The sequence below is a fragment of the Seriola lalandi genome, unplaced genomic scaffold (assembly GCF_002814215.2).
Source record: "Seriola lalandi dorsalis isolate HSWRI2012SDOR001 ecotype SW California unplaced genomic scaffold, Sedor1 jcf7180002054217, whole genome shotgun sequence".
In the NCBI taxonomy this organism is placed as follows: Eukaryota; Metazoa; Chordata; class Actinopteri; order Carangiformes; family Carangidae; genus Seriola; species Seriola lalandi.
Genome location: NW_019524770.1, coordinates 66,687 through 89,401, shown reverse-complemented (window position 1 = coordinate 89,401; position 22,715 = coordinate 66,687). Strand labels below are relative to the sequence as shown.

The 22,715-nt window shown below is 39.6% G+C and overlaps 1 protein-coding gene across 1 annotated transcript in view; it reads left to right on the top strand.

Moving 5' to 3' along the window:
• Positions 1-20,200, top strand: part of fndc4a (fibronectin type III domain containing 4a) — a 23,493-nt gene extending 3,293 nt beyond the window's left edge. The window contains exons 2-6 of the mRNA XM_023404094.2: positions 5,250-5,365; positions 6,918-7,122; positions 14,617-14,706; positions 16,877-17,010; positions 19,150-20,200. Of these exons, the coding sequence (XP_023259862.1) occupies positions 5,250-5,365; positions 6,918-7,122; positions 14,617-14,706; positions 16,877-17,010; positions 19,150-19,191 (587 nt within the window). The 3' untranslated portion in view covers positions 19,192-20,200. The remainder of the gene's footprint in view (positions 1-5,249; positions 5,366-6,917; positions 7,123-14,616; positions 14,707-16,876; positions 17,011-19,149) is intronic.
• The last annotated feature ends 2,515 nt before the right edge of the window (positions 20,201-22,715 follow it).

Below are 22,715 nucleotides of genomic sequence, written 5' to 3'. Positions count from 1 at the left end.
AGAGTGTACCTAAAGCAGGGGGCAGTAAGTGGCACTTCTGAAAAGAGGCTCTGAAATGTACAGGAAAAAGGACTTAGCCACACCTGGCTGGACAAATCTCTCCATCTTATATTCCACAAAGGTACTTCATACTGCTGTTACTGCATTACACTGACAGATGCTAATGTGTTGGAGTACAAGGTTTAGGAAACGTGGTATATTTTGACATGTTAAAGAGAAGCGGGATCAGGGAATGGACTCAGAGATGAAACAAAAGAAAAAAGGTCTTCAGAGGTAATATGGGGGCAGACAGTGCTGCGGCTGAGATAAAAAATAAAAAAAACAGCACGACACTGCTTAAGAGCCCCACTAGCAGGTGATTTGCAACACCTGCGAGCAGCTGTGTGACAACCCCCTGCTGTGCGGAGGAGAACATTTAGACTTCCCTCCACAGAGTCTGAAACACATGCAGATGAAGCCGTTTGAAGATTGACTGGGCAAACACATCAAAATTCACGGCACCTGTTATGAGTTAGTGCCTTTATTTAGAAGATGTCAGTGAACATTATCGTTTCACAAGGCTTTATTAGTATTAGAGAAATATCACATTACATGCAGCCCTGTAAAACTGTCGCCGGCTTGGAGCTAACTGAGACTGAAATATGGTCGATAATACAGGAGTGTAGAGACCATCACCTTGGTAAACCGCAGTGTTCTGCCTTTTAAATGTGTTTAAAGCAATAGGATTTATGCACCTTTGGGAGTTGAATTGTGTCCTTAGTGAACTGATCAATCATTTGAGGCGTTTATGTCCACTAAATAATGAGTTGAGCTCTCGTTCATGTCAGACTTGATGCTTGTAAAATCAAGCGGTAGCAGCTTCTCTTCTTTGTGTGGAACATTTACAGAGCGTAAAATGTCCATTTATCACATTCCAAACTGTAAATGAGCAGCTGAGCTTTTAAAACACCACGTTATAATTATCTCCTAAATGTTTTTATGTTGTTTTCCCAAAAGAGAGCATCGAGCAGAAATGGATTAAATGGCTGTATAAAATGTCAACACACCGCTACATATGAAATTTATCAATCGCACATTAATCTACAAAGGATTTCTGCCACCAACCAATTAGAATAGTCCACTGCCTCTGCTTTCACACTCGCTACACTTTCCTATGAGGGTGACTTAAATTAGAGGTGGCAATTTTATTTTCTCATGAGTGCGATCATTCAATAACCCAGGTGCAAGAAGCAAACACAGAAAGGCAGCTATATTACATTTCTCACTGACTACAAATTTCCACCTTAATTCTTTTCTCGGGGCAGAATCAGATTAAACACAGACGTTGGCTCCTGGAAACAGTAAAATGGAGATGACACGTCACCTGTCAAAGTGTGTCCCTGGTGAATCTGACAGGTGATGTAATCTCCAATTTTCTTCTCACGTCTCATTTTTCTGCCTCTGTTTACTTACTCAGCGTGTCATGGCTATCTAAGGTGGTCTGCGATTAAAAGCTGCTCAGGCAAATCTAAAAATTTATAGTTTGACCGTAAAGAATATTTCCAAACAATCTCCAATCTTATGCTGTGAACCAACCAATTGTGCGACACGAGCAAATATAGAGGTCAACATATAAGATACCACCTCTGTACCTCACCGTAACAAATTCAAACTGGGCTCCTTTCCACGTGGCTTGTCAGCCATTCAGAGATCCCAGCAGCACTTTCACTATCTCTCTGTGTGCACTCTGCGCAGATGGGGAGCAGCTAATGTGCTGGGCCTTGACTATATGCTATGATTCATCCTGGCAGTGCACCCACATCCCAAGAGGGTCATACCATTTGTTTGCACTGACACACTCCTCGGCCACTGTGACCTATTGTTGTTTGATTTCAGATCTTACATAATGCATTCTATGGAGTGGGGCTTATACTCGGGACATGTGGCCAATAACAAATATTGAAGTGATCACAAATGGCACTTATTATTACAGAAGGGGACATCAAACAAGCTTAGAGGGGAAATAATGGGAAGAGGATTGGACAGTTGGACGTCACATCAAATAAAAATATTTGCATTAGAAAGTCACTTAGCTACAGTTGAAATCTGTTGTCTGCTCTTGAGTCAACAGTGATTATATTTTGGAAACATCAAGACAGTTCTCTCTTATTTATCATAAGCTTCTAAAATAGCAAATGGATGAAAAACACGTCAGCTTTAGTTTGGCCGGCTTCATGTCATCTGATTCTCTATCTTATAAGGTCACCTCACCAAGATCGGTGAAAATATAGTTGCCCTTCTCAACCGCTGGCAATGGAAACATCATATACTGTAGGAAGAGGGCACTTATACATTAGTGATGATTCATGGCCCGCTTCAACTGAACCGTCACTTGCTCAATCACCGGTAAATGACTCGCAGACAATGCATCATGGTTACTGGCTGCTTTTTGGCCCGTGCGGGGCTGTCTATAACCCCCATTACCTAAAGGACAATGAGCTTTAAGAGAAACGAATGTGACCTGTATCAGATAAATGTTGCACGGGATCGTGATGAGCGTGCACCGCAGGACAAAAAGCTTGCGGCGATCAAGGCTTGATAGCGTTTGCTTGTTAACCAAAGAATCAGATTTATCCTTACAAAACAAATTATTGTTTTTTTCTTTGTTTTTTCTTGTTGAGTGTGTGTTTGGGATGATGCGGCTGCAAGAATCAAAGCTTCTCTGCAGCTGTTATAAATGCAAAGCTGAGGTCTAATGAAAAAAATTCAATTCTGGCATGTCAAAACCATGTGCGGCATCTGAGCAGCCATTTGTTAGGTATGCATTTGAAGTGTGAGTGATGTAAGTTTCATTTATAGATTATTGGATCATTAGCGTGATCATCAAATGTTCTTGACACAAAATTAGCAGTCGTTTAGACCCTGCCAAGGCACAAGGACGTGGGAACCATTATTGTAAATATATGTATGACTCACCCCCCCCCAATAGCTCTCCAAAGATCAAAGACAATTTATGCTATATGTGACTCACCCTCCTTCTTAACCTATGGTACTTCTATCTTAACACATTACAGCACCTGCTTCCATAAAGGAGCTTCTCATTAAATGGACCAAATGAGACACACGTCACCTCTTCACCTCTTGATACCAGTGCTACCAGCAGCCGAGCCCCGTTTCTCTCCCCCGCTCTCTCTACAGTTGGAACATTCATTTCCTCTCAAGCTCAGCATTAGTCTGGCCCCGTGTTCAGCTCGTTCACTCCCCCTACACAAACCAATCTCCGAGCGTGTCATGAGCCCGAGGAACCGAGCGTCATGCCTCTGTTTGACCTGTGGCTCATAGTGCCACGAGGACTCGAGACAGGGAGACTGATAGCCCCCATCTGACCTGAGGGTCTCTAGATCTGCCTCAATGTCACCTTTTTGTGCCGAACACCGAGGCCATCATTGATTGTCTCTGAGATAAAAACAGACAGAAGTGCAAGACGCGAAAGAGAGAGAGAGAGAGCGAGAGAGAGAGAGAGAGAAAAAGGGGAGACACGGTGAGATAAGAGGAGAGGGATGTGAGAGGGACTGAGCTCGGGAACGGCAAATCATTTGAAATGGCTCCCAATTTCATCATTTTGTCTTTCATCTTTCTCTCTCAAGTGCACTTTTGCAATGAAATATTGTCCTTGTGCAGCACATGCCTTTGGCTGTCGTCTCAGAACAACTGTATTATGGGTTATTACATCCATGCCCCATGAGTTAATAAAAGTGTTTGAAATACAAATTGACCGTACAACCGTCAATTAATACTGGCTTTGAGGTAAACCGCAAAAAGCTGTAACTAAAAATCTTACTTACTAGTAGGTAAAGAGCAGCTGTGGTTACAACCACAGTTCCTCTGTATACTGTACTGTCATGCTGTGTGTATTGTCTGCTTTTGTCATGATTTTTCACATATCTGACAGCACAGGATATTTCCACTCACTTGACCCTGTCCATGTTGCATCAGTTACCTTCTGTGACAACACACAAAGTCCATTAGACCTATATTAACAACAAAAGCCCTGTGGAGGGCCTCTAGGTCCCCATCTGCCCGGCCAATCCCATCTCACCTATCCATCTGACCCAGGCGATTGCTTGGAGAGTGTAAAGCCATACAGGCCCCTCTATTAGATCTGTCACCCTCTGTTTCTCCTGCCTTTTGCTTCCCAGGCTTTTGTCCCCACTTGGCAATCAGCGCCTCCACCAGCAACCAAATCATGATAGATGGCTGCAAAATAACAGTGCGAAGAGATGTAACCCCGTCCGAGGGGGGTGGACATGAAATGGACACAGTGGTTACTTTAAAAAAGGCCGGTCTGTCAGGGTGACGGAGGAGGTGGTTTGAAGGAAAAATGTGAAAAAAAAAAGTGACGCATACCTGTGATTTTTTTTTCACTAATTCTGTAGGGTCATAATGAAATGCAAGCAAGTGAGTTAAGTATATTCTCCCTGTTTGTTTAATATTGAGCAGTATTGAGTTTGGCAAAACTTTTTTTAATCAAAAATATCCAACATTAACTGGTACCAACTTTTCAATTGCCAGGACTTGCTGATTTCCTTTGTGATATGTGATAATATATTGAATATCTTTGGGTTTTGATCTGTTCTGGTCAGACAAAATAAGCTAATTAAAGATGTTATCTTGGGCCCTTGGAAATTGAAAGGCATTTTGACATTTTTTTATATTCTATAGAATAAATAATTAATGGATGATTGAGAAAAGTATTTGACTGATGAATCTACTGAATAAACGTTCATTGCAGCTCCTCTCCAAACAAATCCAACATCCGCTTTGTGCTAATGCTACAAAACTACAGAACACAGCTAGCCTTTAAAAATTACACTGAGTCTGGATCACTTCTTGAGGCTTGAGTCGTCCCACAAGAAAAAAACTCCACAATACTCAGCGGCTATGACATCATACAATGTCATAGCAGTCTATCATAGGGCTGCTGCTCACTATTTCTAAGCCTTTTTTAGACACCATACCATGTTGACTCAACTTGGATTAGGGGGGATACAGATGTTCTCAGTGTTTTTCCACAACCCTTACCAAATGTACTTTGACATTACAAACAGTTAGAATCAGCTATTCCCTCTTGATACAAACACCTGTGGTGAGTTAGTGCCAACGTAATGCTAGAGTCTTTCCCGGTGCGCTTTGGGCACAGATGGCATGGATAATTCGATATCTAGCGGATGGATTAACAGACCTCTCTGCTTCTGTTTCCTTTCCTCTAGACCGGCCACCAGCTCCTGTCAATGTGTCTGTCATGCACCTGCGGGCCGACTCGGCAACTGTATCCTGGGAGGTTCCAGAGGGAGACATAATAATTGGCTTCTCTATCTCACAACAGGCAAGTCCTAAACTTGTGATGTCAATCAGAGAGACCATGGAAAATTCGACAGAACAAGTACAAAAAAAAGAATATGGCACCAACTTTATTTTTAGCTATAGCCATTTGTGGTTTGGCACTGAGCCTTCATCGTGTCCTGTTGAAGTTATGTTGGCACGCCACACAGGCAGTGGGTACGAAGAAGAACAGCACCTGGAATCAGTTTTCTACTGTGTAACATTTCTTGATATCCTCTGGAATACATTGGGATAAAAAGCGTATAGGAAACTGAAAAAATATTTTCTTGAAGATGAAACAATAATTCAATCTCTATATAAACAAAAAAAATTGTGTGCTCAGAAAATACTTCTCAGTTTGAATTGTGACTTGGTCCAACATACTGAGTAAGTAGTAGCACACATGCACAAGTAATAAGATGTGTTTATTTTCATTTGGATGCATATTCTTAGGAACTCCTAAAAGCTTTGCTCAGCATGGAGAAAAGCTGACTAAATCTTGCCTTCAAGTCTGGAGTTAGAATAAAACTTGGCATGGTCGATTTGTCAAGAGAAAACAAGGATGCAGCATGAATGCATATAAGTATGTGAAGCTGCCAAACTGCATTTTCCAAGATGAAAAGATTTCAAAGGCTTAAAATAGGAAAACCACTGAATGCTAACACTGAATGATGGAATGCCATCTGCTGCTGTAATCGTGTTTATGCTTTATGCAACTCAAAACATTATGCAGCCATTTAACTTTTGCCATTGAGTCGGCGTGAGTGATGGGCTGTATACAACATGCAAATGTTTCTCCTCAGGGCTGTTCATCATGTTACGCATCTGAATTTGAACACGTTCGGTAATTGCAGTGAGTGTATATGGCTTCTTAATCACTACATTTTTCATTGTTTGCTGTGACTAACAAGCTTTTTTTCTTTTTTTTTTTTTAAATCAGATCCCTCAGTAAAGCAGGGCCATAAAAAACACATAAAATAACACCTGGCCCAAAGCCATTTCAAGTGCAGATGGGCTAGAGAGCACACTAAGAAACAGAGCAGTGCATGCGAGCAGGAGGAATCATTTTCACACAGCTCTGGGTCTCGACTGCTCCAATAACATTCTGAAAGGTCAAAGACAAACTGAGAGCTTGTGTCTGGAAGTACTTGGAGTCCAAATTAATCAGAATATTGACTCCACAGCTTTTCCATTTCCAGTCAAGACTCCATATGGTGAAAATAAAGTGCCAACTGTTAATATAATAAAGTACTCAGCATGTCTCTCCAGCACTTTGAATATTTTCTGGTTGGTCACCTCTGCCTCACATCGTCATGCCCCATATACAGTGATTGTTTTGAGTGTTTTTTATGACGTCTGAGGGTGATACATCATTGATACGGCATTGCCTTGTAAAGATGAAACTCAAAGTGATGCCACATGACTTTTGACAGAAGAGAGCTGGACACATTTGTGTTTGGTCACCTTGATCACCTCGTCAGCCACTGTATTGATAATTTTGTCTACTCAATAGATCAGTCCATTCTGTTGTTTTCTACCGCCCTTCCAATACCCAGAGGCAGGACGGACACATGCAGCGATTCATTCGGGAGGTCAACACCACCAGCCGCTCTTGTGTTCTTTGGGACCTGGAGGAGGAGACAGACTACATCATCCAGGTTCAGTCGATTGGCCTCTATGGGGAAAGCCAAGCCAGCAAGAAGGTCCATTTTCGCACCCTCAAGAAATCGGACCGCTTCCCCTCCAACAGCTCCAACCAAGGTATGCTGCTTGGAGACACACTGATAATTATCTATGGCAAAGTTCATTTGAAAAGATGTGTTTCAGGGACAACAACAGGTAGGTGCTTGTGTTCCCTCAAAAACATCTTTTCAGTGTCAGCATCAAATCCTTTAAAAACACCAAAAATAATAATAAGGTTTTGCAGGTATTTGGTCATAAACCAAGGTACACCGGTACTAGATGAAAAATCAGGACATCACCAAGATCATTCAGATTCATCCTCTTGCTACCAACAGTTGTTTTGAAATTACAGCCTGGACAAAACCAATAGGCCAACACTGCTAACATGGCTAAAGACAATGAAAAACAGCAAACATACAGGGCTGCACTGGGTGACATATCCCTTCACTAGCTGAAAATAGCCATTGTGGTCAAACTTATGAGGACCTTGCATGCTAAGTGATATCTGCCTGATATAGTTGTGTCAATAGAGGCAAAAATTGGTTTTGTTATATAATAATAATAATGATAATAACAAAAAATATATATAATTTAACTGCCTGGTATTGTATTAATTCAGAATCTCTCCTCAAGTCAATAAGATGCTATTAAGTTTGTCAAAATACAACACTCTTGAGGTCACAACAGGTCACTGCACTAGTATTTTCACGGTGCTGTTACATAACATCATAACATAACGCATTGCTTTTAATTCTACATGATCTGCCTCATGCCTTTTTCCCAGGGCACAGACAGCAGCAACCCATTACTGACGCTTTCCCTTCTGTTGTGCTGAAGCCTCTTCTGGCTGTTGAATGCTTTTAAGCATCCTGACATCGAAAATGTGTTACAGTAAAGGCTAGTGCCCGCATAAGTGCAAGTAACCTGAAGCCTCCTCTCACAGCGTCTCTTGGGAGGTTGGGCGTGGGGATGGGGGGGTTTCTATGTGCTTCTGGCAGGTTTATTTTCTCCCAGACACCAATTCATTATTGACAGACTCTTCGAGCATGACTGCAGGGAAGCTCCTCTCGGAATTTATGCAACTCTATATCACTTCTGGTGCCTAATCAGGATTCTGACACACACTCTAAAACACTTCAGACTCAGTGTCTGGGTTCAGCTCATAGGCTGAAGGAAATATGAGGACCGTGACCAACAGAGAATAGGTTTAGTATAGCTCTGAGTTTCTTACAGCACAGATGAGGAAAGAGAGAGAAAAAGCTTTTTTTTTTTTCTATTATAAGCAGTTGGGAAGAGCCTACATTTCAGAAGAAACTGAACTGCTAATCTTCTCTGCATTAGTTCAGCCATGATTATGGGATGAGCCAAATACATTAACTATTAAAATAATGGTAGCTGGGGTTTGACATTGGTCTACAATCAAACAATTTTTCCTCTGGTATTTTATGGTCTGAATACAGGAAATGCTGACGCAAGTGAATCGTGAATGTTTCTCTTAAGCTGACTCAGGTTGGGTACGATTAGTTAAGCTGGCAAGATCAGCCAAAGTGAAAGAAACTAATTCAAGCTCAAGTTCAACACAAGAGCCTTGTGTGCTGTTCATTAAGCTAATACAGACACTGGCATTACACTCCTTTCCTGTCGCTCTACAATAAATACTCAGGAAATTATTTTCTGTGCTTATTTTTGAAGGTAAGAGCAACAGAGTTTAGAAAGCGTACCAACCATCAATATTGGAGCAAAGTGCTGAGCATGAAAAGACTTATGGCCGGGGCCTTACAAATTTTTCAAGAAAAGATTCACTACGCAACATTAATCAGGATTTGTGGTCCCTTGAGTCAGCCAAGTGGGTCAAAAAAACAGCCCATTCAGTGGATGAGCTTCGTTTGTGGGAGTTTGTTTTTGTAACTGGAGAGGCAATCAGTGTCAGCGTCCCATAAATCTAACACCAGCACTGCTGACTCCTCATGCCCCATTTTCACAATCCAATCACATCAAATTTCTTTATTTAACTATTGTCAACTTATTATTCAACTTCTCTTCTCATGTGTGGCTCTGTGTCATTGTACATTTTCACTCTGATATTGTCAGTAAATTTATTGTGGACTGAGCTCTGTTCATACACGACCCACACAATGCACACTGAGAAAAATCCACACATAACAGCTGCGATTAACACGCCTTTAATAGATAGCCTGTTGCACTGTTACTTCTATTTATTAAACCAATTGGAGATAAGAACCCTATTGAATGACTCCAAAGACAAACACAGTGACCAAATTTACTCTTCTTACGTGATGGGAAATTCAACCACAGGTGCATCCATAAAACTAAAAGTTAACAAGCTGCCTTAGTATCCAAGTAAACTACAACATCAGCAAGATAAAACAAATAGTACTTCAGAGATACTTCCTGAGGATACATATCCTAAAAACGAAAGGTACACCTACATTATTCAAAGTAATAGTTACGTGTATCCAAACTGTTTACAAGCTGACTCAGAGTGAATCTAGTGAATCTAGCAAGAGGGAGCAAGAAAAACATTTTTATACATTAAATGTTTGTCATTTGATCCATGTATTTCAGTCATGTGTGAACTAATGAACTCCGAGAGCATACCAAGATGTTAGCGATTGCAATGTTATGGCAATCGCGGTTTGCTAGCTTATGTGGCTATGGGCAATGTCAGCTACAATTTAGATTATTTACCTGTCCAAAAATGAAAAACTGAAGCTCCTTCCACCAATTACAATGCTGTACTGCAGTTTGAAAGGGTTTTAACAAACAAAAGAAAGAAAGAAAAAGAAACCAACCAACGCCTGACAGCTAGCCCAATCTTTGCACTCTGGGAATTGTAAACAAGTGCTAACCTTCCTGTTTAGCATATCTATGTCATCAAGGAGTTAGGCCTACTGTAATTACCATTGTGAGATTTGTAGCATAGCATTCACGTCAACATTCAAGTCATCAGTATGACTAACCAATATAATTATCAGAGCTTTTCCGAAAGCACCCATCGACCTGACAGAATACTTTGAATAGGCCAATAAATACAGACGCCTCGTGTCAGCATAAGTCCATTGTTGCAGATAAATAAAACTTAATTTAAGAAATAGGCCTATGCATTGTCAATGCACGGGAATTCTGGCCTTCACAAACAAACTGTGCAATCATACAACCATCATAACATGCAGGCTCACAGGCTGTAGACATGAGATAATATCCATTATTGCTTCAATGGCAGTCATTGAGATAACGGGCAGAGACAGGCAGTGTGCAATATAACAGTTATTTTTTGTGCCATATACCTAATTCCACTGCTTTGCAGAGATGCGAAGTGACTAATTTTCACCAAGTGTTCACCCATATTTTAAGACCAGAATTAGGTCGCTGGTTGTGATGATGTAGTGATGATGGCCTATAATTAGATTATATAGTTTCCTGGTTCAGGCTTGAGTCTTCTTAATATTACAATATAAATGAGCCCATTAAAGACCTGTAGGGACAAATTATTGCCATGAGGGAGCAAGAAAATGTTAAGTTAAAAAGATAACAGACATGATAATCCTTTAGTGGGCTCCAAGGTCATCAACATTTGGCCACAATATTTATTCCCATAATCTAAATTTCTGTTCTGTCTTTTAGCAAACTTTTGCCCACTTGGAAAGGATGTTTACAATGCTTCCTCCTGCAAATAACAACATACATCCTTTATTAACCTTAATGTGCATTAATTTGATGTGAATTTTTTTCTGTGGTTCTTGCTGCTTGCTGCCATTGTCCCTTAAAAAGACTTTCTGATCTAGCTGGCAGCAGCATCACAGAGCCATTTCAGAAATCCTTTGTCACAGCCAAGTGCCTCCTATTGAAACTAAATTGATTTGCAGCATATACCAGACATTCCTAAGAGCCAGGGCCATGATACCCATAAATCTATAATGCTTTTATTTTTTTCCTCAATGCAATTCTCTTTGATAATGTGATTACATATTAGTGCATATGCCACTTAATGTATACTTGGCCTGGCCAAATTCAGAATCCATTTACTTCATATAAAGCATTTCCTGGCAAGATATGCGCCATGTGTTGCTGGAGAATTTGAATTTAAATAGGCTTCTGTGGATTTTTTTTCCAGGATCAATAGGTCTTTCCAAAGTCTGTTTCATTCCATTAGTTCCATGGGAAGCTTTTAATCAGAGAATTTATGTATGTGCTTTGCCTGCCCTTCAAGAGTGAAGTATGTTGTGCTGTGGCTCTGGCTTTCAGACAAAACTTGCACATTGTACTTGTATGTTGGCACAGGTCATTGATATTCAAGCAGTTTCTACTGTATGTTTGCAAATTTGCGAAACGAACACAAGAATTCAAAGAGAATGAACTGACTTATTGAAATACAGGGATTTACAGTGAAAGATTTAAGATCTATGATAAAGGGGGGTAAATGAACGTGTTGCCTTTGTTAGCATGAACAGTAATGCCACAGTTAAAAAATACTCAAATATGTTATACAAATAATTCCCCAACCAACCACATGACCCTGATGAAAATGTTACCTGCTGCCACCAAGCTGTCAAACTGCTTCACACAGGAGAGCAAAATAATAACATTTTCAAAGGATGGATGCCTTGAGCAGTCAAACCTAACTGGGTAGGTGGTCCCCTTAGACACAATTACTGTGTGATACTTCAAAGACATGCCAAGCTGTCTTTGCTGAGTCAGAAGTTACATCTACAGTAGGCTCCCATTACCAGCACTGAGACAAAGGTGTGCTGCACACTGTTATCTCCCTACTACGTATTCTTTTAAGGTTAACAGATGCATCATTTTACCTCCATATTTAGTTAATGGTTTATAGAGATATAAGTTTTCAGCACAATGATTTACCAACAGTAGGCAAGTGGTGATATTAGAACTGTTCCTGTTCCTTTACTCACCAAGAGCTGTACAAACTCTGGTGCAAAAGTGGCAGCCACAGCTTAAAGGTCTTTGTGTAAAATGAAGAACTGACTCATCAAACTTAGAAAAATGTAAATTAAAATAAATTTGACTGTAACGTTTGTCAGTGTGACTGATTCGAGAAGTTAATCTCTTAAATCTATTAAATTCATTTAGTCAGCATTAGTGAACTTAATTCAGTTGGTTCTATGCTTTCTTTGAGCTAATTATTCAAATATAGTTTAATTAACTCACATTTGTAAGCTGGCAGTAAAACTTTCAGTGTAATGAATTGTTTCAAGGAAACATAATGCAAGAATAAACCAGCTGTTGCATGTGAGACCAGTATAGCACAGCCCAGGTGTGTTGCTACATGGTTTCCTGACACAGTTCACAGCCGCACACAACATCAAGGGATTTAGAGTGAGTCGAAGGAAGGTCGACTAATAATCTCAACACAAACTCTTTGGTGTATTGGAGCGACTGTGTGAATCTCTAGCAAAGAATCACACAGCATATTTGAGTGTGGTGCCAACATGAAATATGTATGAAACAGCAGCAGGACATGTTATTCAGGTCATCTGGAAATTGTGTTAACTCACTCTGTGGTTTGAAACCTGCTGCATCAAATATGCACGTATACACACTGTGTATCAGCATTTTACACAATATGCTTGTACCACAGCACTTTTTCAAGTTAAGTGAGATCATTAGGTGGACTGGAAAACTGTAAACAAGAACAAGATGTTCAGTTGGCAAGTCCTGCAGAATCTACAAGCCTCACAGATTACATCCATTACCGAAACTGCCTTTGATGTGCTGTCATCATCCCAACACTTCTACCAGTAGTTTCTATAGGCTTGGACCCAGCTCTGTTTTCAGAAATAACATGTCAGGGTATAAATCCAGTCTTCCAGTCTTTAGATTTTGACTTGCTGAGAAAATCAAAATGAATTGAACTATTTTTTATTATGTTTGATTATTGGGCTGCTTGGGTTCAGACAGATGGAGGAGATGTGGGTGTAATAAACTGGAGAACAACTCACAGTCATGCTTAGCACTGACCTGAGTCTTGAAATGGCATTTAAGAGTAATGTGCAGTCTGATATCGACTCTGTAGAGCTCACCCTACCATGGGAAGATACAGAAGATGATGTAGGTGAATTGTAGATGAGGCTCTTAAAGGACTGGCTGAAATTTTTTCAAGTGTACTGTATCTTGATACAACACTAAGAGAACATGCCACGTGTAGGTTAAAAGAGTTATTTGGGACTATTCATATCTTGCACCATATTGTAACTGCACTGTAATTTTCATTGTGCTGCATGTTGTATCTGTTTCATTCTATTAAAGTTGATTTTTATTGTCTATTTTATTTTACTCTTTTAAATCCTGTTTAAATGTGTCTTCCTCTCCATACTGGCCATGAAGCGATATGCTAACCATATGCTAATGTGGAACAGCCTGAGTTAGCCAAATCAAGTGGATGTCATGATTTTAGCAGTTGTGCGTAGGTTTATTGCTGATGTTTTGCCCTGTCAACAAACATACGTGCTACTATCACGAAGTATCCCTCTACTGTGAACTATAACTTTGTTAGCCGCTAAGTTGTACTGGAAGTAGATCCCACACTGTTAGGTAGGTAGGTTTAGGTTTAGATCAGGTTCAGTCAGACTTAAACACGTTGTATGTATGTAAGTATGTTTCGAAACTCGTGCTGCTGACCCTTATATACATTTTTTGTGTGTTTCCCGGCTCTCTACAACAGTGGTGGTTCGTGCCATGTTAACGTTAACCATAGTCAGAATGGCTACAATAATGAAAATAAGCAAAGCGACACATTTTTCCTTTAATACATAAAGATATCTACGGTGGTCAACATAGTTTCCTCCACTGATCTTTTTTACTAACTTCCAAGTTGAGATTACAAGTAGCGCCCACCATGTTACAAAAGTCTTAGCATCAAGCACTTCTCTTTGATTCGAGGTCCTTTTAAACTACCAAATTTGTGTACATGTACCCGTTCCCTATCTCCACTCAGATGCCCATCCATGCTACTACCAAGACTACAAAACATGGCAATACAACTAACCCCACTCTATAATTGCTATCATGTGAAGAGAGCTGACAGTCTGGCATTCGGGGCCACTTTCTTGACAACTTGATTCACTAAATGAGGCAATTGGGAAGAGTGGTGCGCTGGAAGAGTTCCATCCATGCGGGTTAAGAGATAGTTTGGAGAGTGGAAATAGGCCCATAGTCAATCCACTTAGAGGAGGATTAATGCTACGAGAGATTGATATGTGGTAATGCCTACCACTGACTATTACAGTTTTTGTTAAATGGCGTAACTTCCATGAGATAAACATAGTGTCAATTCTTAGTTTCAAAATCCAGTGAAATAGCTCTGGAAACAGCATTTTTAACCTTTGTGAGGGTTAAAATGTTCAGCTCATACTGAGACACATGGGTGTTATATTAACTCTATAATCATGTTTGAGGCCTTTATTTGTGATGTCGTTCTGTTGATGTGCATTTAAATATTTGAGTTACAAGTTATACAAGTTATTTGTATTCAGTATTTAGTGTTCAGAAGTTTGAATTTACTGCCAATGCCCTATATTTCCTCTCTCCTAGATGACCCAACTGTGCAAGGCCTGGATAAGTCACGGCATCTACAAACAGGAGAGATGATCATCATTGTGGTGGTCTTGGTCATGTGGGCTGGTAAGTTTTTAGAATGTGTATTGGTTATTATCAATTTGGTGAATACAGGAATCAATTCAGTATTCACTTCACAATTCACTAAATCAGAAAAAAACACTTTAAAGGCCCTGAAAACCTATTTTCTCAATCAGCTTTTTAAAGTGAGCACTGAATGTCCTACTTGAAGATAACATTTTCTGCCAAAAAATTCAACAGTAATTTCTGTATTTGTGTTTTTTGTGAATATTTAATCTTCTAGACAAATACTTAAGTCTACATGTTCATGTGACTAGATTTCATTCAATATCAGTGTTTTTAATATTACCACACTGATAGAATAATTGTCATGTCATCAAAATGTCATCAGTACTCAGCTTAAGCACCTGATTAATGTTTGATCTGCAACTATGAGTTCCTAGTCCTTCAGGGCGACACAGTAACACGTATCTTTGATCTTTTAGTAGTTATTACTTAAACTGTATAGTCAATAAAGTCTAATATCGATAAATCCAATGCCAAGCATCAGATGTTATTGAGAGGCTGTTGTCAATAGTGAAATAGTGAAATTAAAATCCTGCTTAATAAGCAAAAAGATAACTGGACTGGAACTGCAACGTGTTAACAATTATTGTCAGCCTCAATGATGAAGACTAATGGCCCAAACCTGACAGAGGTTTCACTCTGTACATTATCTTGTAGCTATGCATCAGTACATTGACACACCCATCAATAAACCACTAATCAATGGACACTCATCCAGAACAATTATAGTCCAAAAACCTGTGAAACACGCAGAAACAAATCTGACAACTCTGAACATCTCGTCCCCTTGAAGGCTGTTTCACAACAGCAATGTCAAACCAACATCACGCTGTTCTGAGCATCCTCTGTATCTAAGCTCTTCATCCGAGAATGAGCTTCTCCTCCTCTGAGGAAGTGTGCTGATTAATGAAGTGTTGAGGCACAATGAGAAGTGGCATAACTGACAGGCAGCCAGGAGCAGGATTTCCCACCCCTGAGCCCCTGAGTGAGATATTAAATAATACTAATGAGAGAAACCAAAGTAATGCAGAGGCAGTGAAGAGTGGGAGTGAAAGTATGAAAATAATGTGTTTTTTTTCATAACCCACTGCTCATTTGCAGCCACTCAAGTTTAAATTTAGCTTTACCTTATTTCCTGCATTTTAACAGGCATTCATAATCCGTTATATATAGTTGGTTTATTTCTGTATTCAATCGCTTATTTGTTCTTTTCTGTTCTGATTTCTATACCCTTTCGTCTTTCATCTTTTATCCTTATCTGTTACTTTCCGTTGCTTAGTCTCGGTCTGGAAAAGTGAATTGAATTATAGAGTAATTAGGTAATTGCTATAACATGATGCAATCTCATCTCTATATTAAGCCACATCTCTGTATCGTAAGTGGCTGTTGGTTAAAAAAAGTGCTCAAAATGTAGCGAAGACCTTAAAAGACATGAGTATGATTTGCAGAGCTGTCCAATTTGTGCTGATATCCTGGAGGAAAGTGTCAGTTTAATTTGTTCGCACTTTAATACGACATCACAACAAACTGTTTAAACGCAGACAAATCACTTTACAATTACACAAATACTGCTGTAATTTTACCGTGATACATATGAGTGCAAATGTGGACCTGGCTTCCATTAGCATCTCTCGGTTACACTGCAAATGACATATAGCTGCAATATTGCAGAGTGCTTACATGATGCATTAAAAATCATTTGTAAATTAAATGAATCACGTCTATATTTCTGAGTATTTCTCACAGCTCCTTAGCTCTCATTAGAACTGTATATCAGTTCCTGAATATTTAATGATAGCGTTCTCATAGAAATTCATAACCTCAGCGAAGCAAGGAAGCTTATTGTGAGCATACGGTGCGCATTCAAACTTGGAGGCTGAACTGCATCTGGTAGACTGCAAAAATGCAACAAAGTAAACTCCAGGGAGAATTACTGTCTTCTAAACTTTCAGATAAGGGCTCTGCCATCGCTCTCCCTTGGGAGCAGAATTCCATTATCCACATGGCCTTTCAACGTGCTCAGCTAGAAGAAGTGGTGACATGTCTGTGAGTGACAGATGCCGCCTTATGACTGAATTCCTATCCTCCTTTTTGTGTGTGTGTGTGTGTGTGTGTGCTGCATGTGTGTCCGTCTCTCACCTCCTGGCAGCTGTTATTGCCCTGTTCTGCCGGCAGTATGACATCATCAAGGACAACGACTCCAGCAACAATAAGGAGAAGGCCAAGCCGTCGTCTGAGAGGAGCACGCCGGAGCATCACAGCGGAGGACTGCTGAGGAGCAAGGTGAGTGAGAACGACACAGAGCAGAGTCTCTCTATACAGACAGCAGTTCTGCTACCGCCTGTAGATGTGTTTAAGGTGTCTCATGTGTTGAAGGATGTGCACAGCGAAGTACTGATGATGTCTGGCTCTCAGCTCTACAGTTTACTGTGCTGGTTTTTAAACACGCTTTGCAGCAGAATCAATTTCCTCCACTGAATAATAGCATTAATGTAACCTCATCTATGTGCTCAGCCCCCTCATGCTGCCATGAAGTGTCCACCTCTTTGGCAATTCATAACTGCAAACTTGCTTATGCTGGATATTAACCTTATTACTGTGGTTCTGAAAATTCTGGTACATCTGAGAGATGACGCTTGATCAGTGATGCAAATATTGCCCAGTAAATGCTCGGTGACATTCTGAGGATGTCTGATATATGCTGCAAATCAATTTTGTTTCAACGGGATTCACTCCGCTGCATGATGCTGCTGCCAGCTAGATTAAAAAAAGCCTTTTAAGGAATAATGGTCAGTATGTTGCATTGCCCTCACGCCTAGGTCGACATATACCTCTCCTGACTCAGGATGAACCTCGCAGTACCTGCTCTCCAGTGCTTTACTCCTCCACAAACTCTCCAATAAAAACAGATTAACAGCAAGCAGCCATCCCCATGATTAAAATGCAAAACATAAATGGACATTAATTTGATTAGCAAATAGAGCTTGCATGTGGAGGCAAAAAAGAGAGAATGCTTATTTCTGTTTAATTCGAAAATATTTTGTCAAACCAAGGGAAATAGATGTTTATTCTTATTACTGGTAAATAAAACATTAGAAATAAAAAAAAATAAAAGCTTGATTTTTAATTTGTTTAAATGTTTTTGGAATCATTCACAGTAACATAAATCTACTCTAAACCATGCTATGTATAAACACCTGCCACTCCGGTACATAACTTGTACACAAAACTGTTTACTCATTATATTTAATGCTTGCATTCATCTTTACATAGACAGGACTGTTGCTGGAAGACATCTTGACCATATAGCTTAGTTGTTAAGCTTCCCTGTCAAAAATACCTTAAATATAGATGATTACAAAATACATAAAAGCAGCACATTTGTCACAGAAAACACAGTGGGACATAACTGCTGCATTGTAAGAATACAGAGTTTGGTTTTAAGGTTGAAACCCTGGGCAGATCAGTGGCCAGTGAAAGAACCGAGAAGTCCCTGCAGTGAAAAATGTCAAATCTAGTAAAATCGAAGGAGCTTTGAGCGTGTTAGACCTTCCTTTTAAAAAGTGCCAGAGCGCAGCAGACAGATATACGCATGACCGATCGATAATCGAGGTCTTTTGCGTTGTGAGCGTTGACTCAGATTTAACGTAGCAACATATTGAGTTCTCTCTTTTAAATTAGCTGATGGCCAGCCGTTGTAAGATTTTTCACCGCACTGGCTTATCTCTTGTTCCAGTCCTCATTAGGTGGTCAGATGGTGATGTAAGGTTTCTGTCAGCGACATTAAGATGAGGACTCTCCCTCAGTCAATACTGTAGGTGTCTATAGCTGACAGAACGACCACATGCTCACCATCTGAACGCTGAAGATGAGTGGATGTGTGGAGACAGGGCCACATTTTTGTCAATTTCAATACAAAATTGAATGAAAAGCTAAAAAGCTGAAAGGCTTGGGAAAATAATGTACTATACAGTAACTGGGAAATAAACGCTTGAAAAATCTCTCAATTGACATCTACTCTGAATCTGATAAATTTGTAAATTAGAACTTTTTGAATTCTACTAATTTCATGTACAAACAGTCCGTTGGGAATTGGGTCAATCCAATTGGGAAAAAAAGATTGTTAATTTTGATGTTGATTTGGAGAATTAGTCACTTGAGATCAGTATTAGCTTGCAGCATATTAACCAAAATAAGAACAACATACTGTACAATAAACGCTACAATATATACACCTCTTTATTTGTGTTTTTCCATACTAAAATCTCGCAGTGGTTGAAGTCTTCCAGCATTTAAATACTACTACCTGGGTTCATATCGGCAAGAGGCAGAGCATTTGTCTCCTATGATCAAAGTATTTCTTTAGCATTCAAGAAAAACTAAAACAGCAGTGGTGATTTTTCTTTTTCTTGTCTGTTGCAGTTTCATCCCTCTGTGCCGTCTATCAACATCATTGAAGTCTGAGAGGAAGGAACGCCAGATTAAATTCCTCTCTCTTCTACCATCAATGCATTTTCAACCTTTCTCACTGATGCGTGAAAAAAAAAAAAAAAGCGAAAAACACAAAGTTTCTGTGACTCATCATTAGTGAATAAGGTTGGCCAAGACTGTCTTACAAAAGAGACACGTGCATGCACAAAGTATTTGTAGGAAAACACAACACTGAACTACAGATACACACTCTGAACCCCACCCAGCAAACCCTATACAAACCTACACAACCCTGCACACAGACACACACCGTACAGTAGCTAGCAGAAACCTACAGTACATGAATGAATGTTAACCCATGGTGCAGTTAACATTGATGTCGTTGCCAGGTGCTTGGTATGTTATTGCAATACAAAACACACAATACAACTTAATCATCTCTGGGAGGCCTGTCTTCATGGCTTTAAACACGCAGCGTATTTTTGATATTGGCATGTGCAATGAGATCCGTGTCACCACACACAACTCCACTCTATATAAATCATCAATCAAAACATCTTTCCATTGCATATAGTATTAATATACTGCCTGATCACACATGTATATTATTGCCTCACTGCTGTGGCCAGATTTTTAATAACGAGAGAAATTAAACACATGCATCAGAAACTCATTTGTAAGAACTACAACCACTTCCTTTCTTTAGTTTTTCCTATTATTTAAATTAAAATAACATTTTCTGGATTACATTGTATTTTTTCATATTTCATACATAACAAACACGTGTACATATTTCATTCATTTAATAAATGAAGTTGCATGCAGGTCATTTGCCTGTAGAATAGCATTTGATGTGCGATCTAAGTTAGATGCCAAAAATGTACAAATAAACATCATTGCTGTACTGTGAAGCTGTTAATGTTTTCTTCTATTTTACCTGCTTGTAGAGCAGAACACCGGTCTTTCATTTTACATCTTGTACATTTCCTGACAATTGTATAACCTGAAGTGTAAAATAAACCTTCTTTTAAATGTCCCATTACGAAGTTGCAGCTAATGTAATGGAGTTCCTCTCATTGAGACACATAAATCATCTCCATTGTGCACGTCATGCACATCAGACTGCTCATCGAGTTTTACAAAGGTGCATTTTGTACACTAAGTGGAGGCCAAGACTTATAGCAGGAAACTGCACGCCATGCACAAAGCGATTGCCAAGTCGCATCATAAAAAGCATAATGCAGGAAGTCATTTCCTAGTGCTACAAATTAATTAGGAAAAAATATTTGGCAGTTAAAATCATTGTAAACTCACTTCCATCATTCTGATGTAAAAAAGCTTCCACCATGTTACTCAAAACATATTTTGTGCACGTGACACGAAAGATTTATCTGATGAATTTATGGCAACAATAAAAGCGCCATATATTTTTACGAAATGTCCCCAACCGCTACCCTTTTTAGTGCATTTGTGCAACTTCTTCAGAACTCAACTTTTAATATATGTCCACATTACGATATGAGGATCCTGAGTTCAGGTTCGTACTCTAGCATAAATCCTGTTTCCTGAGCCATAGACCACAGGGGAAACCTGATACAACTGGGATTGTGATTTGATGTAAGGGATCACTGGCAGGGATTTTTTGAGGAGATAAAACTTTTGCTAAAAGGCCTTCAATTCAAGAGCTGGCTCTCAAGTCAGCTTAATGAGTAGCTGTGTTGGAGCTGCAATGTGATTTTACCAGGATAAAGATCAGTGGAAGTTTATGAGTGGAGCTGATCACAGATTTCAGTGTTTCCCCACAGTTCAGTGATAACAAACATGTTTGTATGAAGCTACAGAGTCCGTATGCTCACTTTTCTCAATAATACAACCTCCATCAATAACTACAGGGCAGTCGTAAAATCTAAAAACCAGCAGTTATCTGACCAACAACGGGTACATTCATCCATGACGAGCGGGAACTGTCTCCTGCAGTACTTTACAGAACTAGTTTAATAAGCCATTTTACCTGGTCTTTAAACTAGAACGTTCCTAATCAAAAATGTAATTACATTGAAGTATCTAAGAATACAGCTCATCTTAAAATAGGAAGTAATCACTGCTTCTTAGGGATTAATTGGTAATGTTACTCTCCGTCCTTACTCAGTCTCAGTGTAGCAGCGCTGCACACTTCTTTCCATTAGTTGCTCAGATGATTTATTAGCTGTTGTTCTGGCTAAATTTAGCTTTTGTTAGATTTTAGATGTGATTCAGAGATCTAGGCCCACGTATATGCCGTGTCTATAAATACATATAGGGTTTCCATAGGAGCTTACTTTCATTATTGGTCCCATGTTTCCATGTACAACAGTATCAACAGCCTCCTCTGTACTTCATGTATTTCTGCCTGGATAATGGAGCAGAAATATAGATGATTCAAAGGTTTGTTCAAGTTGAACACTGGTGCTACCGAGTCCTAGAATCCCGTTTTTATAAATGTAGCCATTTATCCCATTCCCTGTTGTGAATGAAAAATATCCCATGGCACAGAAACTAGACCTCGCCTGGTTCACAGCTACGTATGTACTAAATAACCTGCACATTAATACCTGCAACCGCAGTGGAAAACATCTACAGCACCTGAAGGTTACTGCTCTCCATGTGCTGCCATGGTTAAAAAGCCAGTATATTTGACCTTCATCAGCCACTTTCAATAGATTCTCAATATCAAACGGTGCAACCATTAACAACATAGTATTGAGCCGTTAGGGAAGTGCGGGACACCTTATCAGTAGCTAATTAGGCATTTCAAAATTGTGTTAAATAGCTAATTAGCAATTAATTACACACTTATGAATACTAAATGAGCTGTTCATTTGTAGATCCCAGGACACCGTGGACAAATTAGACATTATGAATGAACATATTGCCCCAAAATTAAACAAGAATTCCTGATTTATCATTTGGTGATTTATAAAGTCTATAGTTTCTAATGGGAAAATATATGAGATCATATAAGGAGGCTTTGATTTTTTTTTTTCCATTTTATCTGACCTACATTTAATGTCTCGGGCCAGAGGTGGTTCAGGTTGTTGCTGCTTTTTACTGCAGCGTCCACTGCTGCCACAACAGAAAATCCTTCCCATTATTCTTCCTCTTATTCTTATTTCATCATTCCAGCACTTCATAACATTTATTTTATTTTATTTTTTTATTTCTCTCCAGTTTTCCGCCACAACAGGGCTTAACTGGCGGCCACAGACTCTGCTGGCATGACACGCAGGTAGTCTGTCTGCGGTGAGCTCAGATCTGTCAGAGATCAGCGAAGAGAGCAAAAAGCATTTCATGTGGAGAGAAGCAGACACAGTCTTGTCACTGACTCAGCGTCTCTGGTAGATCTAGTGTACTGATCAGAATAAAGCCAATATCCAACAGCCTTTTCAAACCTAGGATTGTGAAGGTGTCACCGACAAAGGTTAACACCACAGTTCAAAGACGCAGCTTACAAGCGGTACAAAAGCTGTCGTCGCCGATGCAGCACACGAAATAACACCACATTAAGCTTCTCCGTCTCC